The 26,472-nt window shown below is 44.9% G+C and overlaps 1 protein-coding gene across 9 annotated transcripts in view; it reads right to left on the reverse strand.

The window, feature by feature from the left end:
• The window catches only part of LOC126547350 (serine/threonine-protein phosphatase 4 regulatory subunit 1-like), a 210,864-nt gene that overhangs the window by 85,398 nt on the left and 98,994 nt on the right, over positions 1–26,472 (reverse strand). For all 9 annotated transcript variants that reach the window (XM_055062682.2, XM_055062686.2, XM_055062684.2 and 6 more), the window contains 4 exons: positions 9,645–9,751; positions 7,633–7,775; positions 5,350–5,410; positions 4,134–4,219 (listed from right to left, as the gene is read on the reverse strand). In XM_055062682.2, the coding sequence (XP_054918657.2) occupies positions 4,134–4,219; positions 5,350–5,410; positions 7,633–7,775; positions 9,645–9,751 (397 nt within the window). The remainder of the gene's footprint in view (positions 1–4,133; positions 4,220–5,349; positions 5,411–7,632; positions 7,776–9,644; positions 9,752–26,472) is intronic.

Raw genomic sequence — 26,472 nt, forward strand, 5'->3', positions numbered from 1 at the left:
CAAAGCAAGCAGCACTGTTGTAGATTTGATGTCCCACTGTGAAAACACCCTCTTACATAATTTACATGGCTTAAAAAATTTGTGTGGCCGGTTTCCTGAAGTCTCGATGAAAACAAATTCATGCACAGCTCATCAAAGGTGGCTGTGATATGCTTAGACATTAGAGACATTTCACAGCCCCTTTGACGGCTGCACAGAAAAGCATTGGCGTCTTCTGGCACTTTGTGGTGCAATCGCCGACGGTACCGCTGACACTGCATGTGCTATTTCCAACAAAGACAAGGTAGTGAGATGGCAATGCTATCGAACTCATCTCACTACCCATGTCTTTCAGGGAATCAACACTGCAACCCCCAAAGGCACGGGGGCTAAGCACTACAATGCTGGTTCTCGCTGCTTACTTAAAGTAAAGCTGGTGAGGAAAGCTAGAACAAGCTCACATTTCAATAGTTCCAGTACAGAAAACTGAAAAACTTGCATCTTCCACGCTGTACAAACTGCAGGTAACAGTGGCAGGTCATTAACGGATATGTTAACAGTACTCATGCATGCACAACCATAGGTAAAACATATCAGTCCAAACGTAAAAAGAGAAACCAGAAAAAATTCTGGACGTCACATACAAGTACAGTTGAAGCACTAAGGCTAAAACTTGCTGTTCAAAGAGGGTACTTCAGCTATTTCCTCTGAATACAGAAGTGAACTCTATTCTAAGGAACTACTAATCAGCTCAGTACATAATGCAAATGCCGGGAATAAGGCATCGAACTTGTATACCACATAAAACAAGAAGCTGCCATCCATTGTCAAAAGTATTAAAACGCAATGTCGCAAATATCAAAACAGCACCACAATGCATGCAACTGACATACCGAACCCTTAACAAAAAGCATAAATTCTGAACAATGATCATGAGAGCCAAAATTGTGTTTAGAAAATGTATTATGAGCTCTGATCACTGTTGCTTAGTAGAATGTAGGAGTTGTAGGAAAATATGGAAACAAATTCCCCACAGAAAATACTTTTTTAAGCTTCAGTATTAATATGCAATTGCTAATAACATGAAATAATGTAATACTAATTATAAGGTGCAATAAAGTGTTAAGCCACATGCTGTTTGAGGATGCAATGGTGCTAGAAATTGCTTTTTAATGGGCCGCAAAAGAACAGCACCATATGCACTTATCGTAGACCATAAACCCATTAAGCATGTATTGTGTTCCTTCATGAAAGTGGCTAACTTTACATCAGCGGTGTCCGTCACCTAAACCCATCATCCAGCATTCCCATATCTTTCCAAAACATGTCATTGAAATGTTTTGAGGTGTTGCAAAGTCGGAAGCACCCCCTTAAATAGAAAATTTCAAAATTAGGTTTTGTTAACTCAAGGTAAGACTGCTACATAGTCTCCCCAATTTTCTTGGAAAACCAATGAAAATAAAACCCCAAGTTTCTCCTTTTTTAAACCTGGCACCCTGACCGCAGTGCCCTTCACGAAAGCATCAGGTCATGACTTTGCAAGTATTTTTGCATGTTTCCACTATGTGCAACTCACTAGAGTGAGTTGCTAGCTCCTTAAGAATGCAGTGTAATTTTGAAGTACCTACCAGATGCTATAAAAAAATTGTTGACGTCAAGAGGTGGTAATGCACTATCATCTGCTTTTGCGAGTCCCTTTAGGCTTATTCAGTAAAACTTCAGTAACAGTAAAGTAAAACTTAAAACGTGGACTACCACTTCATTTCAGTTGGATGCTAATGGCATTCCTGCCATCTTGCGTTGCACATTTCCACCGCTCCAATCTCGCCAAGCTCCGCAAGGTGACCGAATTGAGTTGTCCGAATTAACGAGCTTTATTGTAATAAATAATGTATGCACCTGCCGGGACCAGAGGTCGACTCCGAATTATCCCATTTTTTTTAACAAATGTCAAATTAACAAGGTTTTACTGTACTAAGTCTCCACACACGGTAAATGGAGTTTTCTGTGTCAGCATAGTTTACCCATCCATGTTCACTTACTATTCTTCAACGTTCCTTAAGTACAATCGAACCTGAATAATTCGAATTCGGAGGGCCCTGAGAATGTTATAATTAAATGGAGTTTGAATTAAAGGCAGCTAATTCAGTGAAGCTCATGGAACGTTAGGCAGCGCCTGTTCACTGGGGTAACACGTCAGTGACATGTTCCAGGAATGTGACTGCAGCAGCGCAGTGCACGCTGCCATGAAGCCATACTTCTAAGCAAAATTCTCGCTGCCGTGAAGCCGCACCTCAAGTCAAAATTCGCATATAACCCACACCCCAACTTTACTTTCACATTTGTAACATTCCTGATGCAAGTTATTTGTCCCAAAACCCAGTATACTGGCAATGGTAATAGTAGGAGAGGCGCGGCCGCATTGCTGGGAAGGAAGCACCATCGGACAAGTTTCTGCACTACTGATGAGTGTTACCTTCGAGTTATTCGTCGGCAACGCTTCCACATTCAACTAACCAGGCATTATCACACATCGAAATATACACAATTTTGAAAGGACCCCAGTGTCAATTCAAATAAACCAATAGTTCGAATTAAGTGGGTTCGAATTAACGAGATTCCAATGCAGAAATTCAAATTAATATTCGCGATCTTTGAGTCACAGATATTACTACTAAGTGCATACTAACTTGGCAACGAACGTGAAGTGAAAGAAGACTGCAGAAACAGTGCTACTGGGAGAACACATGGAATGATTTGCAAGTGCAATGCAAACATATTTCATAAAGACTAAGGCAATAAATATTACAAGGCCCTACAACATTTTTCAGATGTGGCAAATGGATGTATCAAGATTCTGCAATCTTGTTTAAACGCAGCTAGCGATTATCTGTGGCTATTTAGAAATAGTAATTGTCCATTTCTTACCAATGTGCATGCAAAGAACGCTAGACAGCCAACCCATGGCAGAGGAAGCGATCTAAGCAAGCACACCCCAAGTTACAGTCGACTCGTTACAATGGACCCTGATAAGCCAAAAAAAGTCCGTTTTATCCGAAGTTCGTAATATCCGAAACTCCTCACTTCAGAAATTGATCGCCATGTCTAACTATTATTCCAAAGAGTGAGTGACGAACGTCCAAAGTAAAAAACAAACAAACAAAGGAAGTCGCAGTTTCGCAGTAGGCAAAGCTTCAATCTCGATAGTAAATTAAGCCTGTGCAGCAGCAACAGCGAGCAAACTGACCTTCATGCTGTCTCTCGCTTCTACACAAACTAAACATCAAAAGCACAGCACATACGAAGATACAGCGGCCGCACCATAAGCAGCATCCGCCCAAGTTGAACCCCCTCTCTCACCTCACGCATGCGAAAGAACACTGCGCGTTTCTTCCACTCCGCCTTCGTCCTTCATGCGCGCTATAAGGAGCGGCAATTGTCGGCTTTTGTCCGTTGTCAGCCCGTCTCAACATGGCAAAAGTACGTTTTATATGCGCGATTTTGAAAAAACAAATTACCGCCAATTTTGTCTGCTGTAGCAGATAGTCCGTAGTAGCGCGGTCTGTTAAAAGCGAACTTTGTTGCATTAATAAAATAGGTAGAACAAACTAAGGCAGAAATATGGTCAGTTATATCCTAAAGCATCTTGTATGCTGGTCCGTTGTAACGAGCGTAGACAAACTGCTGCAACTTTAAGTGCATTAGGAATGACAAGAAGAAAAATGACAAGTACAATCAAGGGTAGGTTTGGCTTAGTCAAATGGAGATTTGCGAGGGTGTTCTCTCCTGCATAATAAAGAACACAAACATTGTGAAGTGTTTCAGGGCCCCTGCATTAAGTACACGAGCAAAAAATACAGTAAACAAGGAAACCTAGATCACTGGCTTTATTAGTTACATCGCAAGTTATTGGCAAATAACATGCATTTATATTAGCAACGCACAAAGCCCTTCAGCATATTTTCACCTACATTATTCTACAAGCTATTAGTAATAACCTGCTGACAAACTAACCTGCATCAATAAACTCCATTGAAGTATTTTTGTAGATATGTGGTTTGGCTGGTCGGCTTCACCAGAAGCATTAGACATGCCGACAACAATTGTGCAATGCACTGCAAATTGTTTTCAAAAAGTGAATATAAAATGCTTACTGTCACTGCTTCCATGCGATAGTCATCCATGTTTTCACTTTCGGTGAGATGCACAACCAGACTGCATATCTGTTCTTCTAGCTGCTCTGAGAAGATGAGCAGTGAAACCTCAGGTCAGTAAAATATACAGTGCAATGCATCAGGAAATCAATGCAGAAAAAAGATGCAGTACAGGTACAACAAAAATGCCACCCCCTCGTCATGATGGTGCCTGTCCCGTCATGTATTCTTTGTTCACTGCATGTTGCACTTGACTTCCTTAAGTACGACTTGCTATTTAACTAGCTCAAACAAAGCTTCTGCTTGGACAGTGCAATGCCTTTGCAAAGAAGCAGCCTTATTTTTATCACTGACTATAGTAAGACGGTTAAGAAGTATGCTTTAAGCTTGTACTAGACAACATGCAGGTATGAAAATGCTGTACCCTGGCTACGTTCCACACTTTTGACAACTAGTGTAGCATAACGTAATGGGGATATGTAGTTTAAGGTGCTGCAGAGTTGATTACTAACGCAAATACCAATTCCTTTTATTCCAATGTAACAGCAGGTCAGCCCATGTTAGCTTGAAAATTGGGCTTTTGTTCTGAAGAGATTCTGAAAGCAGCACACCAGTGTGAACTTCCAAATGCACAGCCTTCTCACATGTTGCATATGCCAGCCAGCCAGCAAGACACCTGCAGTAACCACTGTGTCCCTACTAAAGCACTACCCAGTTGGGTCCCATGGTCCCAATCTAGCCACGCTATTAAGAGCAAAATCTGGAAAAGAATGACTTTATGTTTAGACTAATATGCAAGGTTCCGATCTCAGGCTGGCAATTCGAACTATATTCATTGCACATGCTCCAAAAACAATGCTAAATGCATAAAGTTACTGGCTTCAACTGTAAACTGCACTTCCACACTTGGTTCTGTTGCACCATAGGTGAACTAATGCTACAACTTGCATTACCTGAACTCATGCAAAAAATACAAATGGCCACTGTTGTGCAGTATTAGAAAATAAAGTGGCCAAATAGAGGAAACTCAGTTTGGGAGAATTTTTTTATCCTTGCACGTTTCCTCGCCAGTGGAGCTTTTGACTCGGCAAGTCATACAAGCCAATGGTTTGGGGAATGGCAGTCAAACCCTCTTACGAACCAAAAATACAAGGTGCGAGTGCTGCTGGCAGCATTTGCAGAGAATCAAAGTAATGCTGGGTATGGCAACACTTACTGCGATCTATCAATCCTCGTTCTAAAATGAACAACAGGGACACTTGTGTCCTTTTTCTGACCTGGAACAGGAACAAGCCAACATAAAGTCAACTGGAAAACCTAAAAAAAAATTAGAGAGGGACACTAAAAAGCAATACTAAATCAATTTAGACTGGTGAAAAGGAAAGTCCAACTAGCAAAGAATGAAGGCTGTTTCCATTTTCGAATTCCTTGACCAAACTGCAGCACCGTGTCACTGCGATATCATGAACACTGAAACAATTTCATGAAATATTGGCTGCTTCCATTAAGAAAACAATCTTGTAACTGTTCTTTCAGTTCTAAGCAAATAAGGCGGAAATCCACCAAGTTCGCTGAACTTTCTGAAAGGAAAAAAATTGCTGCCTACCCAAAATTGCAGGAAGCTGCACAACTAGTAACCAAAGCAGTAACTCCACCAAACAAGCCTAACCGGCTAGCAGATCGCAACAGGAGATTAATGACAACTTATGACAAGTAGACTACTGGTTAGTAGCTTAATTAGTAGAGCAACTGCCCCAGTAGGCAGTGGTGCCGGGTTCGGTACATATTGGATGCGTATAAACATTACTTTAGTGAAGGCAGAGATGATTAACTTGACGTGAACCATTCAAAGGAGCTGTGCGAGGTCAGAGAAACCGGAACTGCTGCCAAGCTCACGCAGATTACATGGCATATGAATAGTAATTCAAAGAAGCTCCACCCCTGTAGCTTTAGCTTCATAGCCACGAAAAGTTGACAGCAAGTAAACAACCACAGTGTAATTACAGTGGCTGAACCGGGCGATAAGCAACTGGAAAGAACAGCTTTGACTAACGAGTCTGCACTCTCCACATGCCTATACTGCAGAGCTGTGTCCACACCATGCCAGCAGCGCTTTCTGCTAGAGAGGATGGTTTCACTTCATACCGACGATCAAGTTCCGACTGTGTCCTGCAGCTCTCAAGAATCCAGTCACTTAACATTGTGACTAACAGTGCTATCACCATATGTGTCCCATTAGATTAATCTTCTGTTCACCTGTGGGCATATCAGTCTTTCCCGGCCATTTGTGCATTTCACTAGGCTTTTCGTACTTCATAGTTTTTAACTGTCCCTTGACATGCTATCTTCGAGAGTGCCCTTTTCCTCACAGATGCTGACAACTGAATGTGCAAAGCCAAAACGCATAAGTAAGCAATATGTATTTTTTTATTTACTGCATACTCTATTTGTACATCTCCTAGTACCCTGCCTTTCAGGAAATGCATCATACATTGTTCGTTGGCACTTGTACTGCTGTTTGTGCGTGCTGCACAATCCATTATGGAGAAGCCGCCGCCTGGCGGTGGGAGATGCAGACAAACAGGCACGCAAGGGACGCTGGGTAGCTGTACATCCAGTTGCAGTGTACATGAGCGCCTCCTTGCTAAGGAGGTAGGCAGGGCTTGTGTTCTAATTGCAAATTTGGAGGCGTCGCTCTGCACTGTAGCCAGTCACACACTCAGACTGACATTGGAATTTGACAGTAGTCTGGTAGCAACGATTTTAAATATAGTCCTGGCTGCTCATTGAATTGAAACACACGAAACAAACACATAGCTCAAAAATGAGGTACTGACAATTTTTTTTTTTTAAATCAGAACTGTCGACCTTCGTAACTAGTGTTGTGCCAGTATTCCTTGAAGAACCAAAGGATCACCAATTCAATCCTTTATATTGCACATTTTAAAATGCGTGCAAATTGTTGGGCTTGTTTACGAGTTCTCTCTACATCAGAAAAATCTTCAGGGAGTGACCACAAACCATTGTCGCACACGCTGGTCAGCCTAGTCCAGTAATTGCAAGCCACACAATGACTATTGCCGAAAGCTCAACGCACATTGTATAAACCATTCTTTCCTCTTTCACTATGCTCCTCCACGTTCCACACAGATTAATCTTAGTCCCCTGTTGTCCTCTGAACTTGTGGCTGACACCTACACCTACTATAGAAGATTGGCTGCCACTTCTTTATGAACACGCAGCACCCTACTCTCCCTTCCCATCCCACCATCTAAAGCTGTACACACAACTATCAAGAGGCAGCTTCAGCTACTGCACCAACCCATGCATAGTGATACCACGCGACCAACCCCTCATTTTCACGAGGTACATAGATGGCTTGTCAATTGCCACTGTGCTGAATTAATGTTACTTCATGCTTTCCTTTATTTAGGTCCAATTACTGACAGCCCATTTTGGAATCGCAGCAAGTACTACACAAAGGAGAGCTCATAATTACCTGGTTGGCAACATCTGTAAGGTACTGCACCAAGATTGAAACCACATGCTCTTTAACAACATTTTCCAGCAGTCCACCTTCACTGGCACAAAAACTGGCAATGTTGGGAAGCTGTTCCACCAGTTCTGTCCGTACACTTGGTTCTGAAACATGAAATCGAAGTTCCTCACTAATACAGCAACTAACCAGTACCCCTTGAACTTAACATTACGCACATGAATACAAAGCAAGGAAATATATAAACACATTTGCAGAACCAGTGATCATTACTGAACTCAACACCTGCACAACCAGATACTCAAAACTAGACAGCAGTTTTATTTAAACACACATTTCAATAGCAACTGGTAAGAATGTCTTTAAACCAGTGCACATATTCTAACAGTCGTACTGTATGTTATTACATTTGCTGCCACTACTGCAACTTAGTGAAAAATTTGAGTACTCAGCTGTTGAAATTTGACCCAGTTGTTTCTGCCTGCTTATTCCTCAAGTTTGGTCGAGACATGAGAGAATTATGAAAAGATTATTACCTGCCAGCCCCATCGCATTGGTTAGAACCAAATGTGAAGTGGCAGGACCCAAACCAACACAGCATAGCAAGACAACACCATCGCGCAACCTCCATCCAATGGTACCATCAGCCTTGTTGAAAATGAAATGTAAAAAACTTTAGGCTTTACTGGTTTTCCTTCGAAGCCACACCTGTGCTTAAAGGGACACTACAAAAAGTGAAAGAGACCATCTCTACTTATTTGGTCAGGAAATGTTGGTTATAGAGGACAGAACGAAGGACAAGGATCACTTTTTCTCCATTTCAAACAGTGATGGTTCACATTTCAAATTGTTCCTGTGCATTTGGGCCATTTTTGCATAAAGGTTATCAAACCTTTTACCTTGAGTACGGTACCTTTAAACTGCAAATGTGACCCTTGCTTAATCATGAACAATTAAACAGTGCCAGCAAACACTCAATAACTGACATCACAGGGGTGTGTGCATTTCTTTTTTTCTTATCTTCCTGGCTTACCAAGCAAGTTCATTGTTCAGTGCCTCCAATGAGCAGGAACCAATTTAGTCCTGCCAAAACTGTGCATGCATGTTTCCTTGCCAAATAGGCTGCAGCTAAGCAGATTTGCTACTTCTCTGTGTGTTCATGCTTACTGCTCCAGAGCTGCCATGAAGCATTGCTACCTGCTACTTATATTTTATACAGCACCAGAAGAAGACAAAGCACGGCATCAGTCTGAAACACTTAGAATATGAATTGGCAGTTACTTTGATATTTTATTAACTAGCATTAGTGATTTTTGTGTAGTTCATAATCCGCGACTGCACAGCTGCAGAGGAAATAATGGTGTCTTAAATGTATATTTCAGAACTCAAGTTTGAGAACTCTACAATGCCAATTATTTACAACTTAAGTTATTAGCAACATTATGCTCCTTTAGATTGTAAAGCAGCACGCTGCTCATCTTTCTTTACTAGGTGAATAACCTGATCAAGCCAGCACCTGATCAAGCCAGCACCTGATCAAGCCAGCACCTGATCACACCATAATCACCCATGAAACATTTCAAAGGAACCGTAGTGAGCTTAGAAAGCCAAAGAATCGCCTCGGCAAAGTGACTATAGCCTGAATAACCGGAACTTTGTTCTTGGTCGCATTGCTTGTGACACTGCGGGCACGCATGCGTGGAACAGTCCGAAAAATTGATTCAGACTAGGTGCAGCATCCAAAATTTCAGTCACTGTTATACATCAGCTTTATAGAGCAAGTGACAATGTCACGGAGAATTCCAAATAATCACGCAGATCAGAAAAACCCAGAGTCTGAAAAAATCAGCCAGCAACAGTACGAGCAACTCACCTCCCGATTACATCAGATGAAAGTATATTTTGCAGTCATTAACATAGCTAAACAAAAATTATTTCATCATGCATGATGTGTTAAAGAGTAGACAAGCTTGAGGAAAACCTAGACTCAATCAATGCTTCAAAATTTGGCTTACCACAGTCCATAGAGATGGAGGAAAGGGCTGACAGAACTGCACTGACAGCATCTTGAGAATCAAGGGAAACACGCAAGGTGTCCACAATATTCCGGGCCACAAGCTGTCTGCATAGGGAACAATAGCAATGATAACTCTTAAGCTGGACGCAAGACTTCATACTCACAATGGCATACACCCTGCTGAAACTTTTTCACCAATAATACAAGTAAAACTATTTTCTTGCATCATGGCATATCAGTTCTGCAAGAACTGACCATGACGCTTTTGATGGAACCTCAGAATAAATAGCACCTCGAGTATAAGGTACATAATAATTTGAAAACAATGACCATTTCAAATAGAAAAAATATTGTAGACTAAATAAATTTGTTTCAAATTTCTCGCTATTACTTCTATCTCTCTTTAATACTGTTTAATAGAATCACCTTTGGCCTTGATTGAATTCAGCTTCTAAAACAGCTGTATGCTTGGATCAGATAATGCTTGTCTATGTTGGCCAGTGCTTCCACAATAGCACCCTTTGGCAAGTTTTCAGTGTGGCTATTAGTATCTTTCTCAGTGAGGTCCACACAAACACACACACGCACACACACACCCCAATGCAGCAGGTTGAAATATTGGAAACTGGAATGCCGCATTGAGAACGACATCACCGCGAAAATTCAGACCTAGTGCTAACGTACCTAGTGCTAATGTTGATTGCCAATATTCTCATGCACAGAAAGCCAGAATTTGCCACATAAAATCTGTGTGGCAGTGGTCATCAATCGCTCTCCAGGCTTTTGACTAGCAATGGCCACCACATGCTGAAGAAACTGTCTGGATGGCACTTGACAACTCGCAATTTCTCGCAAATTAAGAGTTCGTTATTTATAGCCAGCAGTTATCTTGTTACTCCAAAAACAAAATTTTGACACGTTCAATGATGCGGCAATTTCCAAATGGCTATGGCCGGCATCAAAGCCAACCGGAAAATGCATGCACTTTCATATCCTGTATCCCACCTCAAGCTGCTTAGTGCTTAAGCCAAGTGCCTGGAGAGATAATGCTTATGGGGATTCAAGCCAGATACTGAAATATCTTTCACACCTCTTAGATGAATGTGGAACAAAACCCTAACACAAAGACAATATAAAATAAGAGCTGAATTTATGTTTATAAATGCATGAACTAACAACCTAAGCATTCAGTTTAGGTTCCTTCTATGTACTACATCACTTTGTGCCTTCCTATGACGATTGCAAGACAAATGCAGTTCCCAAGACAAAGCCACATCTTCACTTATGGTAATATACATCACATTGCTACATCAGTATTCTATGCTAAACCATTAAGTCTAAGTAAATTATTTGTAAATGGCAACAAACAGTTTATCAGTCAGGAAGCTTATGCTGCATTGCTACAAAACAGCAAAAGAAAGCTGTTATAACAAAGAATACAGAGAACATAATCTGTTTTATTCGCTGTTTATTAAATACCTTGTCTGCAATAGAACTGCTTGTTTAAAACCTTTCACACAACACAGAGCCACCACAATTCCCATATTATATACAAGCAATAAGTGCACATACACATTCCCACAAAAACGAACACGAGATCCGATAGTTATAATTTTCCTGACTTATCGGTATAAATTAGCCAAGGGCTATGAGAAAGGTAAAGGATGTATGGGAACTTTCTAGCACTGGCAAAACAACCGCTGGAAGAACACTCCACCAGGAGCATGTGTGCTTCTAAGGCAACGCAATCAAAAATTTCGCTGTTGAAAGGCAAAACTTCAGCCTCCATCTTGACATCATGAAACCACACATACAGAACTGGCTGGTGCATAGGCAAAGTATTGGTTTGTCATCAACACTAGTACTATTACAAGTCCTACTCGATATTACTGTTGCTACGTTGTACATTTCCTTAACCCCATACAGGAATGACAACATCTTCCAGCTGAATATGCAAGCATGCTAGGAACGATGGAACCTTATAAACCTAGAGGCACGAGGTGCAATACAGAGGGAGAAAAATGGAGCTGTGAGTGAGAGTAAAGCAAACGGAAAGGCCAGAGATGCAACACCAGAACCTAGCTGATGTTAGAAAAATTAACTGAAGAGAAAGCACTAATGCCCATCGTGCGACGCTGGTACATAAGTGTTAGGAAGTCAGGCTGACTTCTTGATGGATGCATGATGAAATAGAAGTATCTTAATATATAAACAATTTCAAACATACTTGGACTAACATATTGACTAGTAAAATTACAGCATAATGTGGCGTTTCAGCAGGAGAGAATGAGCATGAAAAAAAAAGGGGGGGGAGAACAGATATATCCCTGGCATCCTGCTTCCAGCAGCCAAATTGCATATGCGCAGCTCTCTCAAACAATGACTAGCTGACGGCACAAACTAACTTCAGCTACACACACTGCGATTTGGGATTCATTCGATGCCAATAATATATTTAAAATAAAGGCTATCGCAAGAATATATTACCTCTGCTGTTTGATCATTACTGAAGTGAAGACCGGAAAGGCTCTCCAGGAGCATATAAAAAGGACCCACAAATTAAATATGGCAGTACAGCAATAGTACCGTACATCAGCTACCGCAGAGCAAAACAGGCGACAACCTCAACCAAATACAGAAGCAGGTCACCCATTGGTAAATACACGGTGTTCCAGGGAACACTTTCAAAAATGCTTAAACAGCTGCCTATGGCAGATACCAGAATTCTTGTTCAAGAGGTGGTCTACTCGAAGCAGCGGACAGACACTACTTGCACAAAAAAGTGAAATTTTGGGCTTGAATGCATAAAACGACATTTTGTGAAGTAACTGGAGAACTGCTCACTGGGCACTCTTTCTGTCTACCTTGTTTTCCTGTGTGTCCTTTCATACGCGCAACTCTTCCTAACATTGTGGAAAAATGCATTGGCATTCCAGTACAAAGTTCAGGAATTATTATATTGGAACTGGTGTCATCCTGAGAATTTGTTCCAAGTGGATCTGCTTTGCAAACCCGCAGCTAGAATTTGAACTGCAATATGGGCCGGGCCATAAGGTAATTAGTTCAAAACTTAATTACAGACTTCTTGTTAAGTTGATTATGCATTTCAATTTTTTGTGCAAGTAATGTTCGCCTTTTCGAGTAGACCAGTTCATAATTGGAATTGTGCTACCTGCCACAGGCAACGTTTAAAAAATTGTGAGTGTTTGCTGAAACACCCGGTATGGTTCTGTAAGCATATCCAGTGTTGGAACAACCATTTCACCTTTCAGCACAGGTCCTGGCGCAGGAAAAAAGTATTTGGTGCAGCAGCAAGTATTTTTGGCACAGGACCCAACAGAAGTGTGCTTACCATATAGCATGCAAATTTATCTGACATGGTTTATGCTGTGGAGACTGGTTCACACAAGGCTTACTCTGCAAGCGTGATCAGGAAAGGATCAACACTCCTCCACAACGCAACGCGAAGAGTGTTACGGCAGGTTCGTCGATACGGCGCAGAGAAGGCACCACAGACAGATTGTGAACAAACGCACGTTTATTAACCCAGGATGCAACACAGTGCAACAGTCATGGCTTGTGCGGAAAGGCTCACTGCAAGACCGACAGAGCATGCATGCCTGCACTAAACATGACAGCATGCAATATACTAATGTCATGCCATGCATATTAGGGAGTTCTCGAATAGGGGCCATAAGGGCTTTGCAGCCGAGGAAAATATCAATGGTCAGCGCCACTATGCATGTGCCAGAAGCAAATAGGGTTTTGCGTTTATGTCAGCGACACCATTTCACCGGAATAGCGCAGCAAGCCAAGCTCTAGGGCAAAAGCTTTGCGCCAATGAACATTGCAACACCCACCGGGGTGCCGGCCCTCGCGATGTACCACATTCAACCTCACTCACTAATACTATTAACTACACACCACATGCGATTCTGATCGCAGTGGCTCTTTTGCAAAGCCCCACTATCACCCATAAACAAACACCTAAACTGCTGACTGTTAATCCTAAAACGTGACACCCTCCTTTGGCAAACTCTGCAGTACCACGTGGGCTGGTTCTATGAACGCCAAAATAAAGTACCAGCAAGACTGTACAGCGGCACTACATTGTATGTCCATCAGAAAAATTCGCGAATGACGAAACAGACTCCAATGGGCGCATAGAGTTTCGCGCTACATAGTGAGACACTTTATGGAAAGGCTTCTGCTTCCTTCTATGATGACAGGGTACTGTTGGTTTTGACTTCAGTTTTGCTAGCTGTGAAGTGCCAACAGAAAAAGTGTTTCACTCTTATACATGCTTTGGCACAGGCTCGGCACAGTTGTCCACTAAAATGCTGTTTTGGCACAGGATCATCATCATCATTTATTCGTCCTTTATTAAAGACCGCTGAGGGGGGGGGACATCGAACACAACAACGTAGGTCACTGTCAAACATTGTCACAATCAGTGATCAGCAGGATATATACAGAAGAAAAAGTACAAAAACCCTTTAAATAAGCATTAACAAGTATAAAAAACATTGGCTGAAGGCTTAGCTTGGTTTAGCCTGGAAGATTGCGAAAGCAATACCCTTGGCTGCGCCTTGGTTCGGCTGATGGTGTGGACATGGTCGCCCTTTGTTAAACTTATGGCTATACATCATCCGACATAGCGCAAGGCAGCGCGCCGACCACTGCGAGGAGCCGAGCTGTAGCCCCATTTATCCTCCTAGGGTGACGTCACACCAGCGAGCGCACTCTCTCGGTAGCGCCGCAGCAGCAGCGCGCAAGGCTTCGCCTCCACCATCGATGCCCCGAGCTGGGGCCCCGTCTCTCGGTCTGGCGTGACGTCCCACCAGCAAGTGCCCTCTCTTGGTAGCGCCGCAGCAGTGGCGCACAAGGCTTCGCCTCCAGCATCTATGCCGCGAGCTGGGGCCCCGTCTCTCGGTCTGGCGTGACGTCACATGGTCACGTGACGCACAGCTGTGTAAGGAGGCGCCACGACCACCGATGGGCCGAAAGTGCGAGCAGTATTGCTTTCGCAATAAAATAGCAATAGTAAAGTAAACAGAGGCAAACAGAAGCAGGCAAGAATTTTCACATCATGTTTTCAAATAGGATGTGATTATATGGCGCAAAGATTTCCTCTCGAAGCAGTTTGGCACAACTAGCGCAGCTGTTCCACCATTGCACATCATATGGATCTTGAAAGTGTGATGCAGTTTGCACACAAGTAGTTTGTACAGAAGTTGCACTAAAACTGTGAGGTTTTGTAATTAAATGGTCCAAATCTTTATTGACATATTAAACTGGTGATTTGGGACCACCTTCAAAATGCTGAACTTACAAGTTTTTGAAGTTGTAACACGAGAATAAGAGGGTACAGTAGGTGGCAATTCTTGCTTATTCATTGCTGCTGGAGCTCACTTATGCTCACAGTAAAGCTTATTTGCCGTTTTGCACAACCCTCATAGTGCTGCCATAGAAGCTCTCAAATGACCAATCAAATATGCCATAAAAAGTGCATTGAACAGGTGAAATTATTACATTGCGACAACCCATCTTAAAACTATTTTAGCAATGAAAAGTGGAGATTCCTAACCAGGCCCCTCGGTTAACCCTCTTTTGTCTTGTTTATTACATAATGAGGGTCTCGAATCCGGCAACATTGATGCCTTCGGGTAGCATGCGTGGGTTTATTGAGCGGTTGCCTTCACCCAAAAAGATCATGTTCTCATGACGCCTGCGGCAGAAAGGATGTTCCACATCTGCCGCCAAGGTCTGTGAATGGTGGCACTGGCTAACACTGCCAGGGTTCTACTAGGAAACAAATACCCAAGAAAGTGGATTAGGAAACGGCGCTGCGGTAGCTCAATTGGTAGAGCAACGCACGCGAAATGCGAAGGTTGTCGGATCGTTCCCCACCTGCGGCAAGGGTGTTTTTCATCCACTTTCATTTCCATTAATTTATCGCTTCTTTATTTCATTTTTTAAGCACAAGTAATTTCACCTGTGTTGTCTGTCCTTAGTGTCAGTGTTTGTTGGCTTCTTATGATATGACCAATAAAAATCAGGCCCCTCGTTTAGCCCCCTTCTCAAGATTCCTGTGGAGGAAGGTAGTCAAGAGCAAGTGTGATTGCGAAATACTGTTTTTACTTGCATAATGATCGCACTTTTCTCAAAAACTGACGCAAATTCAGGGGCGCGACCATTACGCTGGTTAAATTTCCCACGAAAAGGAAGATTTAATTTTTTCATCCCGCATTTGTTGAGGGGTGACAAGCAGGCAGCTGCTGCTGTCAGTGCGGGACACCAAAACAAAAATGGCGGCCGGCGGAGCAAGCCGAACACTATTTTTCTTCTTGCGATTACATTACGCGCATTGAAACAGTTTCTTCCGTATCAGTAATAATAATATCATTAATATCGGCAAGTTTGCAACAATAACATAGCCATGTTCACTTTGAGGGGACAGAAACAGATGGGCGTGCTTAGCTGCAAGTGACATAGAAACACATGGTGGGCATGCTGTGGAAACTGCGGCATTTCTCTTCACTGCTATCCTAATACGGCACGCTTCCGCTGAGGGTGGGCTAATATCTTAGCCATGTTTCAAGCGTCGGCGTATAAATAAGGCACACTCTAATGTGTCAGTGTGAACATGGCCACTATCATTGCCGCTCGCGATTTGTTGTGTGCCCATGAATGCAGACGGGAAGAATCGAAAGGCGCCCTTATGTTGTTGTTGACCAAAACCATTATGAAGCCTACAAATAATAAAGCCGAGGCAAGTTTGGTTGTAGCTTTTTTTTCATGCAAGTGCGGAAAAGTGATGAAAGGAATGAAATGGGGCATCTGCTTAAGAATGTTGGGTACATGCAGACTGCTTGGTATGCCTTCAAGAATCGTTCGTGTAGCATTCGACAGATGGTAAGCGCGATCATTATTAGCTAGATTTGGCACACGCGATATCGCTGCGACAAGTTCAGGGTGCGATTATTACATGGGGAAGAAAAAATCGAATTTTGACGACAATTCAGGGGTGCGATCATGACGCAAGTGCGATCATTATGCGAGTAAATACGGTACGACAGGTCACAACTACTGTGCGAGAGTAACCACCGGTCAGTGAAATAGAGATCTTTTGCATGAACACGTTTATTATGTATCACCACATGAGTGAAATTGTGAGCAAAGCATTTATCCTCCCAAGACCTGAAGACAGCTCGAGGCCTTATTCACATTTGAAGTCTATTCTATGTATGGTATGTAACGAAATTAAGTAGCCACAATTTTTGCTTAAAATACCTTGGTTAGATGATCGAGGAAGCATTTCCACGTACATGGAGAAGGTAACCTTGTCTCCATGGTTATGGTAAAAGCCGCTTTTCATTGCCCAAACATGGTTGAGTTGGCATGCTGATACTGATACTCAGTTGGCTACTGAGTTGGCATGCTGATACTTCATCCTGGATTTTCCTGCCATCTAGGGGTACTTTAAAAGCACTGTGCAAGTACAATTCACTGTTTCTTGGAAGCTAACAACTAGAACATTAAAATCATTTCCATATACTTCCGCGCACATTTTGCTGCCTTCATTTAAACTCTGAAGTCTTATGTGCAATTAGGATGTCACTACCTTCAATGTCACTAGCAAATGAAATTTCCTAAAGAGCAGCTGTATCCCTCAAGATCCACAAAACAAAACAAAAATGTAGCAGAAGTTAGCACTACGAGACAAACTGGATTTTGTTTTGTAAGTTCAATACGAGGGAGGCTTGGGCTTGGCAGCGATGAATGAAGTTGACCATCACTAAATGTGCTACGGCGAAATGTCAAGCTTACAAAGCCACAGTCCCCCCACCCATTTGCTGTACAAGATGGCCAGCCTTGGTGACCTGGGTAGGACCCAAATGAAGCCAGTGACCAGCAGCAATATCCAGTTTTCACTGCTCGGTCGAATCATATTTAGCTTTGAAAGGGACAACGAGTCTCAACCAGTACAAAAATATTTGAGACGCCCAATGCAGTAACTTGGTAGCGCAGTAAAATTGTAAAGGCTAGCCTTATGGAGAGCAAACTTGGCCCTGTGGTGAAAGCGCCACCGCAAGCCAGAAAAACAAGCGCCTCCCGCCGCCGCCTCGCTGCCTCCGCCTACTACACTATGCGAGTGCCGGTCACGTGACACTTTCCCCAGAATGAACCGCCGGGAGAGGAGGCCTCGCAAAAGGAAGAAAGCAGGATATAGCCAGAAGACCGGACAATGCAGCGAGAGAGAAAGCGCACGGGGGCAAGAGAAGGTCGATGACCTTCGACCGTCCTCTGCCGCCAGCCACGAGCAGATCACGAGGGGGAGCGCGGGGCGCCAAGGGCGCAGAAGGGGGCGCGTCGGCAGTTTATACACCCTCCCCCTCCTGCCTTCCCTTTACCACGAAGGCAAGAGCGCTTCAGCGCTATGTCAGCGGACCGGCAAAACGCCACTGCGCATCTTTCTCGCATAAACGCTCTACAACACATCTCCAGAAAACGCGCTCGTCAATGGGCCGCTTACAGCTCGCATATGCGAAGGAAGCCAACAGATTAACAAACGCACGAGAACGTTACACATGTCATCAAATACACTAGATGCGTATTTTGCAGAAGTTGGCGACTAGAAACAGGATTGTCAATACAGCTGGGTGACCGTATTCGGCTATATTTCGCGACACTAAAACTAAAAGCAATCGCAATAGGTGAGCGACTGCCAATCACGACAGTAAATTGCGAGGTGGCGAACAAATAGGCGGCCAATGACAGCGATAACAGCGAGGCGTGGCACAACGCTGCCTCCCACATTTTGCACAAGGGACGTTGCATCAATCCATGAGATTGATGCAACACCACCAATGCGTCCGTAAGTTTCAACGCAGATTTACGCGTACGGCAACCTATATTATCATGTTTCTTTTTATATGAGAAAGGCAGTGCTACCGTTCGTAATTTACTGCCATTAAGTACTCACAATGTCTAAAGTATGTTGCAGGAAAACCGCTCTGACAACACGGCCGCCTAGAAGCAGCAGCATAATAGAGAGTTAAGTTATGGGACGCAAGCCGCGAACACGCGTTGTGGGCTCCATTGTGGGCTCTTCGTGCTCTTGTGCTCGCTTTCTTTAGTACTCAACGCAGAAGCTTGGGCTAGTTTGTGATAACGGAACTTGGACATTATAACAAGCGCTAAGGAATGCCAACACAAGGAAGACACACATGGACAGAACGGGCGCTCATTCTTTTGAACACCCGGAGTACACTTCCGATTGCGTTCGCCGAGGTTAAGCCTATATGTTAGTCGCGTAGTTCATGCGTCTACTGCTGGCAGACCTGAGCGACTGACCTGAAGCTAATTAAACCATCAGGATGAAGACAGCTTCTGTAGTTTTGACCATGCGAATATGAAATAAACCATTCCTCAGTTCGTACAGCGCACACCCAAAAAGCGAGAAGCGACGACACGGAGAAGTATCGACAGGTCACTCTACCTGCCGATGTAAACAAATGCACCGGTCGATGTTTCGGACTGTCAGCGGCGTTCTGGCGGGATACAAATGCGGAAAGTCGTGCTTCGCATCTTACAGTGAGCATGCGAAGCGCTTCCCTGAGAAGGGTTAAATTAAAACACCTAAAATAGCAAGCAGCACGGATAAAATCCGTGTTTAGGGCTACCCTTGGTCTTCTTATTGCAGCGATATGTAGCGCAAGGGCGCTGGCTCTCGCGGTGGCGGGTCGAATGCGAACGGCGATTCGTATCATAACTCAATATTTGACAGATCCAAAGAGCTGGTGCCGCTGACGTTATCACCCGAAGGTCCAGCGCGGTCACGAATCAGCTGAGCGCCTGCTCTTCGCTGGTTTCGTTGGCCCTGCGGGCGAGACCGGCATGCCTTGCGCGCCTTCCCCGCTGGGGACACCCATGACTGCACACGAAGGGGTTCGCTCGGCAGGCAGCTTGACCAGGTTTAGGTTTAGTTTTTGCACTTCTTGCTTATCTCAAATAATTTCCGAATTTGCGGAACCATTCTACTATCAGACAAGTGCCGGGGAGGGGGGGGGGGTCGTCTCGGGAACCTAAATATTACATTTTGACACGATAAAAATATCGCCGGAGTTGCCTTTAAAGCTAACTTGTCACTGATATCTTTTCGTGGTAATCGCCGCGGTTTGGCATCTTCACAGGTATAGCAGTAAACTTCCAGCAAATGAGTACACATCGAAAATCATGCGCCACCTTTTACTAAGAATAAAGGCTACTAAGCAGAGGGTTGCAATGTGGGCTTGTTGGTAACGCATCTTGAATGTTTACGGTAGCGCGATTAAAAGACAGGCCAACAGAGAAGACGCACAGTGACACACACAGCGCTAACTTCCTACAACTGTTGGAAGTTAGCGCTGTGTGCGTCCCTGTGTCTTCTTTTGTCCTGTCTTAAGCGCGCTACCGTGAACATATTCAAGATACTAATCAGAAGCAGCAGTGTGGCGAACTACGGTCAAATATTTGCCGCGTCAGTCAAGAGCCGGTACACCTCGCGTTTAACCGTCGGGAATGAGACGAATCACCGGCTGGAAGCACACCCTGCCTACGATTCCTCGCGTTTTCCAACCGGCGTCATAAAGAAAAATTCAACAAGAGGGGACACTCGGTGAAAACTGGCAAGAGGAAACACGTCACGGCTACTGTTAAGCCCATCCGTTAGTTGACGCAAGCATCTGGAAAAAAAAAAGAATGTGAAATGAACTTGCAGACGTTTATTTTTTTTATTCTTTCCCGCTAAAACAAAAGGTTTGCGTATAAATGAACTTTTACTTTGCGACATATTTGCGTCACCTAGCAACAAGCTAACGGCGCGTCAGGTGCATGGGTCATGCGCCAGACAGGCCACCGAAGCCAGCGAGGTCGCTGGGGCATGTGAAGTTCCCTGTTCAGCGATCCGTCTCTTTTGGATGTAGCGTTTGTTGCGTATTGCGTTCCTTCTGTACTTCGACACGGCACCTCTGCACTATTGGACTACGGCAAGGTGAGAAATTTTGTTTGACAGTCTGCGACGAACTTCAAGTCATTTTAGCTTTTACAGCACGGAACCGAAACTTGTGACGCAGCGAAAAACATCTTGGCCGTCCTGGCGAGTTAATGGCCTGTATTGGGTCATGTTTGCGACGCTTTCTATGAGCCCAAACATTATAACGTATTTCGGTAGTTTTGGGGCACGCTCGCCGCACCCGGCTTTGCGACGAAGTTAGTGAAAAGCACCCCGGCCATGTGATGCAGTTTCGCGTGTACTGAATCTTACTGGGAAAAGTTTTGGCGCTTTTTCTAACCGGAACCTATTGTAACTAATTTCGTTATATTTTGGGATACTTTTGAGGCACGCTCGCCGCGCCTGGGGTTGCGACGCAGTTAGCAAAAAAAAAATCAAGCCGGCCGGTGACAGTTTGGCGTGTACTGAATCTTAGTGAGACAAGTTTGTGACGCCTTCTATGGCCCCGCAACATTTCGGTACTCACGCTTGTCGAAGACGCGACGAGCAACTGCCAACACTCAACCAAAATTACCCCATTTGGGTTGTATCTTGCCACGCAACAATAATCTGTCTTGCCCGCATTTCCTTTCTTTAATGCTGCGATACCGGCACTTCCTAGTCACGAACGGCTTGCGCGTTATCAGCTTGAGAAAGCATTCTCGACAGGAATGTAGCGAGCGCCGAGTTTTCAAGAGAGGAAACGCAAGCAAGGCAGATGAAGATTATTGTTTGGGGACAAGATAAGCCCCCTAAGGGTGTAAACGCCGAGGAGCTCAAAAACCGAGAACTCGAAAATTCTGTGTTTTGAACTACTGAAAACAGGCGTTGCACCCGCGTATTTCTCTTGAGTGCGAGTAGAAGGCATTCTGTGAGCGTCTAGCATGGTCTGGCTGAGAGCCCGTGTTGTGGCCACCTGTGTATACGTAGCGTACTATCGCGTCGACTGATGCCAAGCTGCTTTGGAAACGCGCAGTCGCTAAACGCGCAGTGCAGGAAATATTGCCCGGGATTGGGGGGAATGCTTGGAAATCATATGTTTTCTTCAAAATTTATAGTACCGTTTGGAATGAGTAGGGTATTTTCGACGCCATGTATGTATAATCGAACTGCTTTTGTTTGTAATGTCGGCCATTCACCACTTTCGAATACTGCGTGCCCCTCTACACGCAGTATTCTATAAGGATTAAATCCTAAAATGACATGCCTGCAATTTTTTCAGCTGATGCCGTCCGGTGGAGCTTCGTACGGGAACTACTGCTACTTACCTGGTGCCACAACATTGGATGAACGCACAAAAAGGCCGGAACGAGCATTTATAGAGAAATAAATATTTCCTCATTTCGCAAGGCGTCTCGCGTCTGAAATTGCGCGTGGCACAGATTCGATGGAGGCTTGTAATGATCGGTCGCAATCATTTTAATTAAATAAACGATTCCGCACAAATACCACGTGCGATTGAGCAACAGAATAAAAAAAAGGACGGGGGGGGGGGGGGGGGAGGCAGTAGCGCGTTCATAACGCGCGCGCCCGAATCCGGAAGGAGTTAATCCCATCCGCTTGGTGCGCTACAGTCAATTCGGCCGCTGGGCTCTATGGGAGTGTCCGCTCTTGTTGAATCTCTCTATGCCGGCATCCCGAAGAGAGCATACAGTACGCCTTGCACAACGCAGGCGCCCTGCTCTAGTCGAATAGTAGCGGAAGGTTTTGGAAAGGACCGCGCGCGCTGCTCGATATCGGGGACATGGAAGGGTTTGAGCGATTCGTGATGCGCACAGACGCAAACTGCTGCAAACGCCGTATACTGCATTCCAACAGGACAGTGCGGTGCCGAAAACGTGCTCAACGTACGGCTGCAGCTCCACGTTTAAAACTGTTTGCGGCATGGCCTTCGGTTTACACCGTGAACAGCACTAAACCTTACGTTGCTGACGAACGCCTACACCATCGGCCCTCTTTTGCTGGTGGCAGCAGCGCATGCCTGACTTCACATACTCGTTTATGGCGCAGTAGCATTGGGCCAACACTGACTGTGCGACTATTTATTCATGCTAGGCCGACAACGACGCAACCTACGACCGCGAGACTTAGTTTGACGGCCCTGACGGGATTTCGTGCCGACGGCGCACACAAATTCAGCCTGCCGACTATCGTTCCATCGGCCGCTGAGCGAACGGACAAGGCGATAGCCGCAGCACCTTAGCGCTCGAAATCGGTTGAGACAAGCTTCTTATGTTGAAATACACTAATTTAGACCCTCCCAAGCCGTGCAAATGACGTTTGAACTGATGTCACACCACGCACATTTGCCTGCGTACGCTTGGCTGTGTATTTGTCTTAGCTCGTGCAGATTAAGATAGCTGCAGTTCAGACGAAGCCAACTACTTCTATAGTTCAGGTCACTCGATATTGATTTGAAATCCATCACTCTTGGTACGGTGCGCACAAAGTAAGCGGGAAGCGGCGACACAGCGCGGTGCCAGCATTAGTACATCACCGTTCCCGACGGCTGCCAGTCGCATTCGCTCGCGGGTCTGTACGAGTTATGCTGACCCGTTTATTCCGGAGATGCACAGCCTACCTGAACGTCGAACGGGAAACAAGGGAGAAGAGATTTACAGCAGTGAAACTATCTCGCTCAGTTGCGAACGCCGTCAGCAATGTCATTCGCGTTTTCGCGAGAACTACACGCCTTATAAATGAACGTTATGCGCTCAGTTCTCTCTAGCAATACTTTATGGAATGTGCAAACTAAGTAAAAAGGTTAAAAGCGAGAACCAGTAATAAACGGTCGTCGTTGGGGACCGGCCCTCCCAGGGTGAAACGACATGGCTCATAGGCACAAATGTGATTTGCAACCAAACCCGCTAGTGATTCTGCGAATATTTATACTGCAACAAATGCTACGCTCCGCTAGCACTTTTACAAGCTGCCAAGCAGAGCACGTGCGTGAGCACGAATCACGCTCCGCCTGCATGCGTCCAAGAATGCCGCCTGACGCGTCCCGAGAGGCCGTCAAAGCGGGAAACCTCGAAACAGCACATGGTGCCAAAATAGCGCCTAGTGTAACACTCCGCATAGAACTTGCTACCACCGCACTACGTCAAATCTGTAAGCAGACATGCAACTGCGCTACACAAGACGCCTCAGCAAGGCAGATCAGCGGCAAAATCCAAGCAAAGCTTATCGTCCTTAAGTGCCGCCGTACTCGGAACGCCACCGACAGCCGTTCAGTCAACGAACATACAGAAGGATCTCAATGCCTCATGCGAGATATCAAGTGAAGCAATCACGTCATGTTTAAAAATAACTCCCAAAACTAGGGGTGAGCGCAATTTTGAATATGAATCGAAGTTTCTCTGCACTTCGATTCCAGAATTTACTATTCGAAATTGTCAAATGTTCGAGCCGCGAAAGTGGGGATTCTTCAGGTGTAACGGAGTATTTTTCTAATACTGTCAAAAGCGAATCAAATATCGAATGCTTTGAAATAAGTATGTTTCATCAATAAAAGACAGGTGGCATACCAGTATCCACTACATTAGAAAGTTCATTACACTAAGCATTATGAAGCAAGCTTTACCAAATCCTCAAATCGAGCATTATAAACAATTAAGCAGGATTCTTCTCAGCGTGCGTGATAATGCATTATCAGAATGAAGTTTTAAGAGGCCGTCTTGCGAGCCCGTTAGCACCGGTGTAACACACTAAAACCCGTGTCACACGGGCACCCACGAATTCCTTGAGGTTAAGGGAGCGCGAGACTTCCTAAGGAAGTTCGATCTCAAGGAAGTTGTCACACGGCCAATAACGAGTCTTTAAAGTAGCCGCCAGAGGCGCATTCAGCGGTTTGGTTTTTGTACAAGTACAGCAATGTCACTTCTAATTACGCTCGTTGCTATTATAATCAACGATCCTTCCATTAGAATATTATTTAACACATTTGATGCGAAAGACACCTCATTAAGAATCGAAATACGCTCGCTAAGCATAGCAGTGCTGACAGCGGCGCTAGCCACCCTGAGCTGTGTGTTTTCCTCTGCGACATGGCTAGCCACCATAGCGTAGCGAGTAGGCTCTGCGTTCTGCTACACGAACTGCTGCGAACTATACTCAAAACGCAACATTTCGTGTACGATGACCTCGTGGGCTTTCCTTTTATTTGTCGACTGTGCCGGTGTCAGTCATGAGGGACCACTGCATGACTAGCACGCCAAAGGCTACGTTTACATGATCCCGACGCGAGCGGGTCGAGTTGGGAATCGAGCTGACCGAGCCCGACGTGACCGCGTTTACATGAACTCGCTTCTGACGGGTATGGACAACGACGGCACACAGCGTCGAGCCGAGACATCAAAGCGTTCGAACTTGGCTTGAGGTTCCCGCTGCCATCTGAAACAGCTCTATTCCATGGTTCCTATCGCTACGATACGGTTGCACTATTGCCTTGGCCTGATACTATTTCCGCTGCCCGCGCATATATCTTGACGTCCCAGCGTTCCCGCGCTAGTCTCGGAGCGGGCAAATGCTCGCTGCAAACGGGTCGTGAGCTGGGTCAAAAGATTGACAGCCCAACTTGGCGCTTGTTCAGTCCGAGCAGGTAGCGTTTACATTAACTCCACAGGCATATTCCAGCCAGACAAGCAGACTAGACACGATTCTGTAGGTTCGTGTACATGCCCTCAAAGAGAAAACTATTGCGCCAAGCGGCCTAGTTTTGAGAGCACTGTGCAGCAGCAAGCAGAACAGTTGCTGAATTGTGCTTGAACTTTCATTTAATTCAATAGAAACATTCTCAACACACGCAACATTAATTTTATTACAAACAATAATTAAGTTCTCAGTTTTGCAGCAAGAAGTATGGGCACGAGAGTACTCCCTTCAGCCGCTGATCTCCCTTGACCAAAAGCTCAATTAAACTAACTCAGCGGAAGGGCGACCGTGTGACACAGAGTGCATCTCCCTCGGGATAAAGACGACGGAGTTAAAAGGAGTTTGCGGGTGCCCGTGTAACAAGGGTATAAAACGGTTATGTGCGTGAGACTGCAGCGATGAAAGAAAGCGCTTTCTGTAGTTGGCATGGTCAATTCAGACGGCACCACTCGGCATCACACGCCAGAACCACGACATGGTTGTGAGGCAGGCGTTAGTGGGGAGTGCGGATTAATTTTGACAAGGATCCCTGAAACGGTTCGGACAAATTTTGTAGACGCGTAGGGTACACCTACAGCAAATAATTCGCGCCCCAATCTCATTAAGAGATGCTACGGACGATTACAATTTACCCTCCTCCATAGAATTGCATTTTCTCAACTCGTTCGCCGAGTGACCGGGGCTCAGCTCCGCCTTCACTGGCTCTGCGCGTCATGATGGGACGTCGTGTTGTCTACTTCCGGTTGTCTTGCAACCAGCGCGCGAAGCCTCTACAACCTCTCCGCCTGCCTGTCGAACCCAAGCGAGAGCGATCGAAGCAGCGTGCGTTGCGAGCACTCTGTCGCAGCGGCGGGCATGTCCAGAATTCCAGTAACCCCAGACGAGCTGGGCGTTTTGACAGATGGGTGGAGGCGTAAACTAAAGCCCCTCCATACTACTATTGCTGTGATGGAGCTTTAGCGTAGACGTACTTTGAGCGGCCTGATCGGTCTGCGCAGTCCAGCCACCTGGTGGCGCAGAGCGTAACTAGCCAAACAAAGCCAATACTGCTCTCACCAAGTGTAAAACATTTTAAACATTTCGAAAAAGAACCTGTTCACGATTACGCTCCTGCCTCCGCTCATCCCGTGAAACGAGC

The sequence above is a fragment of the Dermacentor andersoni genome, chromosome 1 (assembly GCF_023375885.2).
Source record: "Dermacentor andersoni chromosome 1, qqDerAnde1_hic_scaffold, whole genome shotgun sequence".
Taxonomy (NCBI): Eukaryota; Metazoa; Arthropoda; class Arachnida; order Ixodida; family Ixodidae; genus Dermacentor; species Dermacentor andersoni.